This window comes from Marmota monax, unplaced genomic scaffold (genome assembly GCF_021218885.2).
Source record: "Marmota monax isolate L192 unplaced genomic scaffold, Marmota_monax_Labrador192_F-V1.1 WCK01_AAM20220418_F8-fsc00024, whole genome shotgun sequence".
NCBI lineage: Eukaryota > Metazoa > Chordata > Mammalia > Rodentia > Sciuridae > Marmota > Marmota monax.
In genome coordinates this window covers 33766155-33777325 of record NW_026695224.1, presented here as the reverse complement: position 1 = coordinate 33777325, position 11171 = coordinate 33766155, and the positions used below count along the sequence as shown (strand labels likewise).

The 11171-nt window shown below is 50.4% G+C and overlaps 1 protein-coding gene across 1 annotated transcript; it reads left to right on the top strand.

The window, feature by feature from the left end:
- The first annotated feature begins 1014 nt into the window (after window positions 1-1014).
- Window positions 1015-10468, top strand: Gins2 (GINS complex subunit 2). Its single transcript, XM_046434625.2, has 5 exons — window positions 1015-1176; window positions 1267-1381; window positions 5141-5240; window positions 9110-9236; window positions 9600-10468. The coding sequence occupies exons 1-5, from the start codon at window positions 1087-1089 to the stop codon at window positions 9723-9725; spliced, it is 558 nt and encodes a 185-aa protein (XP_046290581.1). The 5' UTR covers window positions 1015-1086; the 3' UTR covers window positions 9726-10468.
- The last annotated feature ends 703 nt before the right edge of the window (window positions 10469-11171 follow it).

Here is an 11171-nt window from a genome sequence, read left to right as displayed (position 1 = left end):
ACTTCTTTACCTCCCTGTAAACTTTCCTGGCTTATGACTACCTTTGCAAAATCACCACGGGCCTGGCCCAGTTCAGCTTTGTTTCCTCACCCAGGATTCCTGAGTCACAGGCTCATCCAGAGATTCTGACAGGCGAGGGTGCTAACCAGCACTGTTGATTCAGCAATGTCCACGGTATAGAAGGCACAGAAGGCATGGGGTATGCATGGGCTGGCACAGCAGGTAGGTATGCATGGAAAACACATTCACAAACGGGTCCCTGCCTAAGTAGCACCTGGTGCTTGCTAACTGCTGATTCTGAGCCTCTTCCCTTTCCAGCGCCAGAATTGAACAGGTGTGGGGTGGGGTGGCAGGATCTGCATCTTTATAGGTTTTTAACTAATGTGTAGAGAGAGGGCATCAGAGTAGGAAATGGAAGGAAAAATCCCTTCCTCCATTTTGGTGCCCACACAGTATCCAGGAGCTCTGAGCCTAATACGGCCAAACAAATGCAGCTACTCTTGGCCTTGTTCGGAAGCCAGTGCAGATGCCGTCTGCAGTACACTCAAAGTGTGGGCAGGTAGGCGCCTGGGGCAGGCGCAGGGACACGAAACTGGCGCCAGCTGCAGGACGACCCCAAAGTACCAGGTGCACAGCACCAGAGGGGCGCGGGGCAAGAGGTAGAGAGAGCATGGAGGGACCCGCAAGGTGGGGGGGGGGAGGGACTCGGGGAGGGGAGTGGAGGGGCCAGGGGGCGTGCAGGGGAGCGGTGACGGGCGAGGGACCCGGCGCGGGGGGGCGTGGGGAGCGAGGGGGACCGTGTGGGGCGCGTGGGGCGCGTGGGGGGCGTGGAGGCGCGGGGGGCGTGGGGGGCGTGAGCCGGGGAGAAACGCGAAGAGGGCGAGGGGGCGTGGAGGGGGCGGGGCGGCACGCAACCTCCCTCACTTCCATTGGCTGCCGCTCAGCCTCGCTCACTCCTATTGGCTGTCTTAATCCGTCTTCCGGTGGGGGGCGGGCCTGCGCTGTGGCGGGAAAGCGGCGCCGGCGTCTCCGGGTTCGAGAAGCCGAGCTGCCTGAGGAAGCTGCGAGTGCCGGGCGGCCGCTGGCATGGACGCTGCGGAAGTGGAGTTTCTGGCCGAGAAGGAGCTGGTTACCATCATCCCCAACTTCAGCCTGGACAAGATCTATCTCATCGGGGTGAGGCCTCGGGCGGGCGCGGGGCGGGGCGGGGCGGCGGGCTCGGCGGGCCCCGTCCTGCGGCGCGCACTCACGGCCGTTGCCTTGCAGGGGGACCTGGGCCCGTTCAGCCCTGGCCTGCCGGTGGCCGTGCCCCTGTGGCTGGCGGTGAACCTGAAGCAGAGGCAGAAGTGCCGGCTGCTGCCCGCCGAGTGGATGGACGTAGGTAAGGCCCCGGCGGAGGGGTGGACGCCCTGGAGGGCCGCCTCGGGCTGCAGGCTGGGGGCGGCCTTCCCGATGGAACCGACGTGGCGTGGGGGTGACGGTCGCCGCACCGTGGGTGTGGCGCAGCCGGAGGACTCACGTGCTGCCGCCCAAGCCCCGTGCCCTGGGCGCCAGGCAGAGACCACTCCTTCTTTGGGGGCGCGGGGTACCAGGGAGTGAGCTCGGCCCCCCAGCCGCACCCCGGCCCTATTTTGTATTTAGAGGCGGGGTCTCGCTGAGCCGCTCGGCGCCTCGCTGTTGCAGAGGCTGGCTCGGAACCCGCCATCCTCCTGCCTCAGCCTCCCCAGGGTGGCTCCACCTATGTGACCCGTGCGGATACCCAGATCCCTAGGCACAGAGTGCTGCCCGCCTGGGTTTGGGAGGTGATGGAATTCCTTTTTGGGGATTATGAAAAAGTTCCAAACTTGACTGAAGTAGCGGTTGCCTGGCTCCGGATATGCGAAACCCCACTGCTTTATACACTTACAAGCGAGTGAATTGTGTGGGGTGTTAATTATGCTTCGATAAAGATGTTAGAAAAAGCCAAGAGGCCACCACCTTGGGGTGCACACCTGTAATCCCAGTACCTTGGGAGGCTGAGGCAGGAGGATCTCAAGTTCAAAGCCAGCCTCGGCAACTCAGTGAGACCCTGTCTCAAGGCTGGGGGAAAGAGCTCAGTGGTTAAGCACCCTGGATTCCATCCCCAGTACCAAAAAGAAATCAAAGAGCCTGGTGTGCTTGTAATTCCAGTCAGGAAGCTGAGGCAGGAAGATCACAAGTTCAAGGCCATCAGGGCAATTTAGCAAGACCATGTCCCAACATAATAAAAAGGACTGGGCTGTAGCTCAGTATACAGCACTTGCTTGACATGGCCAAGGCCCTGGGCTCCATCTTGGTGCTCCAAACAGAAGTGAGGGCACATCACATTTGCAGACGGTCCTGAGCACTCGTGATCTCCCTAGATCAGATGTGAGCAGCTGCTTCAAGTAGAAAAACGTCCTCACTGTTTTTGCTGGGGAGGGGTGTGGCAGGCATGTTTCTACAGTGAAGAGCCCTGAGTGATTCTGACTCTCCCCTCCCCCCGGGGTACCTGGGGTACCTGCCTCCTGCAGGCAAGGACTCCTTCAGCCAGCCACATCGACTTAGTTTGGGGAAATCTGCTTGGGCGTCTGCCTTGCTCCTTGTCTAAAGGGGCGAGTGGCTCTGGCAGTGGGGATCCCTAGTCCCTCTACTCTGAGGGCCTCTGGTGGGAGCCCCTGCAGGCCTGACTCCAGTAGGGACCTGTCTAGGCTCCTAGTTCACGATCGGCCTCTGGGGGCTTGGACCTGTTGTGACCCCAGGTGCACGACCACAGTGAAGGTGTGGAGAGAGTGTCTGAGGTTTCACACAGCAGGCTGCACTGTGGTGAGAAGCTGTATCTCCAGCCAGTCAGCCCCTCTGAGAGCCGCAGCCTCCTGGCTGTGCTAGGGATTCTCCTGCCTGTTCTGGGGTCTCCCATATATGGAATCCTCCCGGATCTCATCTTGTCTCTGGCTTCTTGTATTCCTGGGTGTTTCTGTGGCTCGCCTCTGTCGCTGCCTGCGTTGTGCATCAGTTTCATTCTTGAGTGTGGCTCCTGGTCTGGGCAGGCTGTGTGCTCACCTATTCTACTGGTGGGCGTTTGAATGGTTTCTTGGCTTTATTCTGAATAAAGCTGCTATGAATGTTCTTGCCCAAGTCTTCTTCTGATTATATGTTTTTATTTTTCTTGGGCAAATAAATGCTTGGGAGTGGTGGACTTGCTGGGTCATAGTACGGATGAGGCTTGAGTTTGTAAGAAACAGCCAGCTGTTCTCTGGAGTGGTTGAGCATTATTCCTTCCAGGAATGTTCCTATTGCTCCATGCCCTAGCCAGAAGTTTGGTATTGTCGGTCTTTTTGATTTGATGGAGGGTTTGAGCAGAGAGATCTCATAATCTGTTTCTTTTCTTTTTTTTTTTTTTTCTTTCTTTCGTTTTTTTTTTTGGTGGTGCTGGGGTCGAGCCCAGGGTGCAGTTCATGTGAGGCAACCACTCTGCCAACTGAGCTGTGTCCTCAGCCCCTCACAATCTGATTCAGATGGAAAAGGAAAGAAGGGGAAAAAACAGCTTTGCATGCATGAGGCCTGGGGTGTGCTCCCTAGGTATGGGGGGAAGTGAGAAATAACCACTCCACTGTGTGAGCGGGGAGTAGGGGATGCTCCCTGCCAGGGCCAGTGGGGGAGGGGGCTATGGTTGGTGTGTTCTGAAGGCATAAGCAACAGGATTTGGTGAAGGACTGACTGTTGGGATGAGAGAGCCCCCAGGCTGTGGGCTGGAGTTGGAGGAGAAGGTGGAGTTTCCTGAGGTGGGGAGCACGTTTGCGAGGTCTGTGGGCACCAGGAACTGAGGTTTGAACTGGTTACATTGGAGATGTATGTAGATGCCCAGGTGGAAGTTAAATGGCACAGATGGTATCGAATGGGGGCAGAATGAGATCATCTGGATGTGAGTTTAGGAGGTGGAGTGGAGTTAGGAACTGAGCTTTGTACCCTAGTGTTGGGGGGTCAAGAGGCAAGAGAAGTGAGAAGGACTGGCTAGTGAGGCCAAAAGCTCAGGGAGAGTGGTGTCCAGAAGCTACATGGTCAACACTAGAGGAGGAGGACTGACCGATCAGGTGCAGACACTGAGAAGTAGCGTTGAGTTTGGCTGAGTGGAGGTGGAGGGGCAAGAAGTGAACGGGGGAACACTAAAGAGAGGGGCAGACAGCTGGAAGCTTGGTGCTAAAATGAATTGATAGATGGAGAAGGATTTGGGTCAGGGGAGGTTTTCTCTTGTGACTTGATCATTTGGGATGATCAAGCAGGGAGGGAGAAGACAATCCTCGAGAACAGCGTACATAGAGTTCTTATGCAGTGAGAGGACCAGGGTACACCTGGAAGGCTAGCCCTGCAGAGAGGACACAGCAAGGAGGCTGGGGAGTGGGGTACAGGCCTAGTTGGCAAGGTGTCCAGTGAGAGTTGCAAGGAGCTGGCTATAAGGAGAGAGGGCAAGTGCACCAGGACCCCCAAAGGACAGGGATGTGTAAGCTTCTTCGCCTTGTCCCTGTAGCCAGGACTGGGCTTCTTAGGCCCGTAGGAAAGGGAAGGCCAAGGAAGTAGTGGAAATGTCTGAGGGTAGTGCTAATGCCGGGTGAGATCAAGCATGGTGGTGGGTTCTAGATGCTGGGCTTTAAGCCCCTGTTGGACATTGTGCCCACTGCCTTATTGGGTACCTTTAAGCCTCTCTAGCATATCATAACCCCTTGCTCCAGGCTGGAGTGCCTTTAAGCCCCCTAGAATATCATACTGTCAGCAAAATTTATAAGTTGTAGTTTATATCATACTGTAGTTTACAAGTTGCTTGCCCTCTTATGAACCAGACTTGGTATACATAGATCTCTTAAATCTGTGATCACTTATTACATCAAAGGTAAAATAGTTCTTTCCCTATAAAAAGAACTTCCAGTTTGGACATATTCTTTAAGCCAAAAGGATGACAACAGAAGCCTTCCTGAGAGAATTTCTTCCAAGGAGAAGGCCTTGATACAAATATCATTCCAGAAAGTTTTCCTTAGGAATTTGCTACTTGATCAAATAGGTAGTAATGTCAGTACTTGGGAAGTTTGGAAATTGAAATGAACCTTGGCTATAGTGACGGTGACGTGTGTTGACATCTCCATTTCAGAAAAGTTGGAGAAGATGAGGGATCATGAGCGAAAAGAGGAAACTTTTACCCCTGTGCCCAGCCCTTACTACATGGAACTCACCAAACTCCTGCTCAATCAGTGAGTAGCTCTCCCTGGGACGGCCCCTGCCTGGGTGGACCCCTTGTTCTTCCTGTAGCCCCACTCTCCCTTTCTTTTATTACCACAGAAAGCGCTGGGTTGGTAATCCGGAGGACATCTCTGTGTAGGATTGTGGGGTCTCTGTCTCTCATTTTCCCTTTTTCCCCACCCCCAGGAAATCTCTTGGGCCTTTCATTCTACCTCCTGTTGCTTGACATTGGACCCCACTGTGAGCCACCGTCATCTCCAGCAGAAGCCTTTTTCTGAACTACATGTAGTTTACTTAGTGCAGTGATACCCCTCTTTATTCTGTCTGGAGTATGCGGATCCAGGTTCTTTGTGATTTTCGCAGGAGAGGCCAGAGGGCTCACATCTGGCTTTGTCCTAAGCTACAGGGAAACCACTCATGGTAAAAATATGCTTTATTGCCTACCTCCACACGAGCTCCCTGGGGACTTCTAATTTGTTCGTGTGGCAGCCGAAGTGATCCTTTAAAGATAAAACTGCCATGTGACTCTTCTCTTCAAAATCCTTGGTGCCTTTCCAGAGTTTTATTGTATTTCTGTTTTGTTTTGTGGTGCTGGGGTTGAACCCATGGCGCTCTACACTGAGCTACATCCCCACTCTTTATTTTGAAACAGGGTCTTGCTAAGTTGCCTAAACTGGCTTCAAATTTGCAATCCTTTTGCCTCAGCCTCCCAAGTAACTGGGGTTACAGGCATGTGCCGCCATAACCAGCTTTCCAGGGTTTCAGTCCAGAGCCCTGACTGCAGCATTTAAAGCAGTGCACGGCCTGGTGTGGGCTTCTCCTTCCCTCCTTCACAGCTGTCTGCGGTTCTTTCCTCTGCCACTGTAAGTTTTAGTTTCACGTTGGTCTCTTCTGCAGTACTTTTATTTATTTTTTTGAGATGGGGTCTTACTATGTTGCCCTGAACTCCTGGTCTCAAGCGATCCTCTGGCTTGGCCTCTTCTAACACACTGGGTCCTCGTGACTTTGCGTACACTGACCAGGAAGCCTGCCCATTCCCTTGCCCATGTTGCCTGTGGTTCAGTACAATAAGTGTCCCTGCCAGATTAAATGTGCCTGCTCTCTTGGCAGTTCTGCACTCTGCCAGTGTTGGCCGTAGCTGCAGTTTTCTAATCATTTGGCTGTGCCATTACATTCCCACCCCCACATACCTGTTCTAAATGGCCAGGCACTGACTTAAATGCTGTGTCCCCAGCATGGTGCCTGGTGTGCATGTTTGTCGAATGAATGAAATCAGCAAAGGGAAGGCAAGTGTGGGTGGTTTTTCCTGGGAGCATAACGTGCAGAAGGTTAAGCTCTTGAAACTCCTTACTAAGCATGTTTTGGTTGATGAATTCAAGTGCAGAAGTAGAACTACAAACTGGTCTGTGCTACCACCACTACTGACTGCCTGCTGAACTTGTTTGTTTTTTAAAATTTATTCTAATTTGTTATATATGAAAACAGAATGCATTTCCATTCATAGTACACGTGTAGAACACAATTTTTCATGTCTCTGGTTGTACACAAAGTAGAGTTACACCACTTGTATCTTCATACAGGTACTTGGGGTAATGATGTCCATCTTATTCCATCGTCTTTCCTACCCCTACTCCATCCCTTCCCCTCCCTCCCCTTTGCCCTATCTAAAGTTCCTCCATTCCTCTCATGCTCCCCAACCCTATTCCTATTATGGATCAACATCCTCATATCAGAGAAAACATTTGGCATTTGTTGTTTTGGGATTGACTTACTTCACTTAGCATAGTATTTTCCAACTCCATCCATTTACCTGCATATGCTATGATTTTATTCTCTTTTAATGCTGAGTAATATTCCTCTGTGTGTGTATGTGTGTGTGTGTGTGTATGTATGTGTGTGTGTGTGTATATATATATATATATATATATATATATATATATACACACACACACCACAATTTCTTTATCCATTCATCTACTGAAGGACACTATCTGCTGAATTTAAGAAGAACTTGTCTTTAGGTCGATACCATTCCTTGGTTAGATTCTGAGGAATAGCAAGGTGCCAGGCGTTGCACTAGGCTTGGAGATGATTATGTGGGCCTCTTCCTGGGTTGGTGGGGGAGGTGTGTGAACCCGTGAACCACTAGTTAGATCACAGCATGGTCAATGCTGTATGAGGGCTCAGAGAAGCCTCTGGGAAGCTCAGGCTCCAGCAAGGGAACTTCCTAGGGCTGGTGGAGGGAGACGCCATGAGGCAGGAGCTGTGAAAGGCAGCATGAAGGGGCCTCAGGGAGCAGAGGCATCTGTGTAGAGTGTGAATGCGAACAGGGGCGGGGATGGAAGCACGATTCTGTGTTGATGGAGAACTCCTGGGGGGGGGGGCGTCCTGGGGGGGAGGTTTCAAGAGAGACTGGCTTGGGGGTGGGAGCAATGGCTGGAAGGAGAGAATATGGAGGCACATACTAGGTATGAGTTAGTATTATCCAGGTGAAGGGCTTATTCATTTTTTTTTTTAATTGTAGATGGACACAATACCTGTATTTTATTTATTTATTTATCTATTTATATGCAGTGCTGAGGATTGAACCCAGTGCCTCACTGAGCTCTATGTGCTAGGGAAGCTCTCTACCACAACACAGCCCCTATTTTTAGTTTTTGAAGTTCCTTATATTGTATGTGTTTTTATCAAAAACCTTATTCTGTAATTCATTGGCTAAGGGACTGAATTTTACCTTTGTTCTGCAGTTCAGTTGACAAGAACCTAGAGTCCTTTGTTATTTAACCTGCTGTTCAGAGCATAAGATCTGAATGTTTGGGCTCATAAATAAAATTTCACAGCATAGATTTCATACTGTAGATCTGCCGCCCACCAGTGCTGAGCTAACTGTATCATGTAGACACTCTAGCTTATCCTAGAGTGCCTAGTGACGGGCAATATTTGCTTCACCTTTTATTTTCTGGTCTGTCTTTGAAGATTGGTCTAGAGAATGTTCTACAAAGGAAAGCTGTTATTGCCTTCGCTGGACTGACTTCTACCCAGACTCACTGCATGTGGTTACAGTACAATGCTTACGCTAATTTGCCACTTAAGTGATTTTTGTAACTTCTGATTTAACTACAGAGTAGGACAGTCCCTCCTCTGCGGGGCTTTCAAGAGGACAGGAGTGCTGTGCAAGGTGCTGAACACAGAGCTGGTGGTTTCCTTCCCTGATTGGTAGTGAGCCTGGATTACTGGGGGGGGGGGGAGTAGTGATCTGCTCACCACTATACATAAGGAGCCCTTGGAACCAATTCTAGCTGGAAGTTACGCGGCACAAAGCACTGTTGTCCTGTGGCATAGACTGTCTGACTTGGAGCCAGTTAATCCTGACAACAGCTGGCCATGGACACTTGGCTAAGGCAGGAGGGTGGTAGGTTCAAGGCCAGCCTCAGCAACTTATTGAGAGCTTTTCAAAACTGGTGGAGTTGTATGTAGTTCAGTGGTAAAGCACACCTGGGTTCAATCATCTATACAAAATACAAACAAGGGGCTGGGGTTGTGGCTCAGTGGTGGAGCCCTTGGCTAGCATATGTGAGGCCCTAGGTTCGATCCTCAGCACCACATAAAAATAAATAAATAAAATAAAGGTATTGTGTCCAACTACAACTAAAAAATAAATATTAAAGAGAACCAGTTCAGTAGCTGAATGTCCTTGGTACCATACTTACTTGTTGAAGTCTTTACATGTTAATAATGGTGACGAAACAAAACAGATTTTCTGCATCAGGAATAGTTGGAATACCCTCCAGAATCTAAGCCGTATTTGAGGTTGCGTTGTGGGGTTTTGTTTTGGTCAGTCTGGCAGGTGCTTGCTAACTTCATCCCTTGCCTCCTTTAGTGCTTCAGAGGATATCCCCAAAGCAGATGCGATCCGCACCCTGATCAAGGATCTGTGGGACACGCGCATAGCCAAGCTCCGGGTGTCTGCTGATAGCTTTGTGCGGCAGCAGGAGGCACATGCCAAGGTAGGTCCTGCTTCCCTTTGCTATCTTCCCCCTGGAGCTGGTGGGCTCTGCCCCAGAGTTTTTTTTTTTATGCCCCTGGAGAAGCTCAACCCAGTGTCCTACTTGCTCAGGCTGTTGCAAGATAGGAGATTACTAGCCATGCTGGGGGTGCTCAGTGGTAGGGCACTTGCCTGTTCCGCCCTGGTATCTAAAAGAAGCTACTAGAGAATCTCTTCACTATGTACAATTAGCTGATGCCCTGGGTTTGATTTCCAGCACCACAAAAACCAAACAAAAAAACCCCATTGGTTTGTTCTTAGTATTTTAGCTTTTATTCAAAATCAAAATTCCTTGGCCAACTGGGTCTGTTTTCTCTTGTTGCAGCTGGATAACTTGACTTTGATGGAGATCAATACCAGCGGGGCCTTTCTCACCCAAGCACTCCATCATATGCACAAGCTCCGTACAAACCTCCAGCCTTCTGAGAGTGCCCCATCTCAGGACTTTTAGAGGAAGGCCTGTGGTTGGCAAGATTTATCCTGTCTGGCAGCAAACTGCTGGGTGGAGGCTGGTGACATGATGGAGGTACTTGTGTATCTGGAGTTCTGGAAACATTTTTAAATGTATGAACAATGCTTGAACAGGTGCCGAGACTGGATCTATAACATTGGTGAGAAGCAAATTTGTGATTAGTTCTCAAAACTGAACACCCCTGAGCTGGGCATGGCGGTGCATGTCTGCGATTCCAGCAACTTGGGAGGCTGAGGCAGGCAAATTGTAAATTCCAGGCCAGCCTCATCAATTTAGTGAGGCCCTGAGCAATTTGGTGAGACCCTGTCACAAAATGAAAAATAAAAAGGGACTGTAGCTCAGTGGTAAAGCACCCTTGGGTTCAATCCCCAGTACCAAAAACAAAACTTCCTTGAACATTCAATCAATCCCCAACTAGTTTTAGAAACCAGTTTTTCTTTTGAGGGGAAAAGAAAAAAGTATTAGGCAACCAAGTCCTCCCTGTTGCCAGAGCCTTGGATTTTCTGCATGAAACTGTCACCCATGGTTGTGTTCAGTGACTGGTGTAGATATAGGAGTGGCGATGAGGCTGGGGGTGTTTTCCCTCTTGATCCCCATTTCTTGAACTAAATTTAGATCTCCTAGAGGTTGTTCACGGAGGATGATGGTGTGGGTGACTGGCAACGCTGGCCAGTGTTTGTCTTCTAAGCTACAATTTATAATAAAAACACCGTCAGCCAGAATCTGACTTTGCTGGGTTCTTGTCCTGTGGCCAAGATGATCTGATACTGATAGGTGTGAGGCAGTTGACTGGGAACTTCAGACCAGCGTTCTGGACGTTTGGGGAAAAACCTGTCCCAATGCATTAAGTGAGGCTGAAGACTGCTGGGAGGGAAAGGAGCTCTCCTGCTGCTCTTGATGGGTCAGGGAGAGGGCTCTTGGTTGAAGACAGCAGTGGCTCAGGAGATTGATTATCTTCTTCCTAAGAGAAAACCACTTCAGTTTTTGAACTGCAGCATTTTGGGATTGTTGGGCCCCTTAACAGAAATTTCCTTACCTTGGAAGGGGATACGTCATCCTGCACCATATAGTAAGTATGCTCAGTCACCAGCTGGTTTTGACTTGGCACCCAGGGAGTCCAGAGTTGTGGTGTGGCTACCTGGTCCTAGCGTACTGCTCGCCATCTGCCTTTCTGGGTTTGCTACTTGAGCACTGCTGATCTGGTCCAGAGCCGAGATGGCTCCTGAGCAGATGCTGGCTATCATGTGAACACTGGGCCAGACAGACCCAGAGGACTAGGACAGAAGATGGCGAATCTGATTAAAGGTGCTGTTCAGACATTCGATTTCTCCTTTAGAGGTCATCAGGGAACCTTAGAATGAAACCACTTGTTACTGCGGAGCTTAGGGGCTTGTGCGCCTCCATCTCACACCTACCACCCTGCTT

Coding starts and splice junctions, on each gene's coding strand:
- Gins2 (XM_046434625.2), top strand. CDS start 1,087: ATGGACGCTGCGGAAGTGGAGTTTCTGGCCGAGAAGGAGCTGGTTACC. Junction 5,241..9,109: donor ACCAAACTCCTGCTCAATCA/GTGAGTAGCTCT, acceptor TGCCTCCTTTAG/TGCTTCAGAGGATATCCCCA. Junction 9,237..9,599: donor AGCAGGAGGCACATGCCAAG/GTAGGTCCTGCT, acceptor CTCTTGTTGCAG/CTGGATAACTTGACTTTGAT.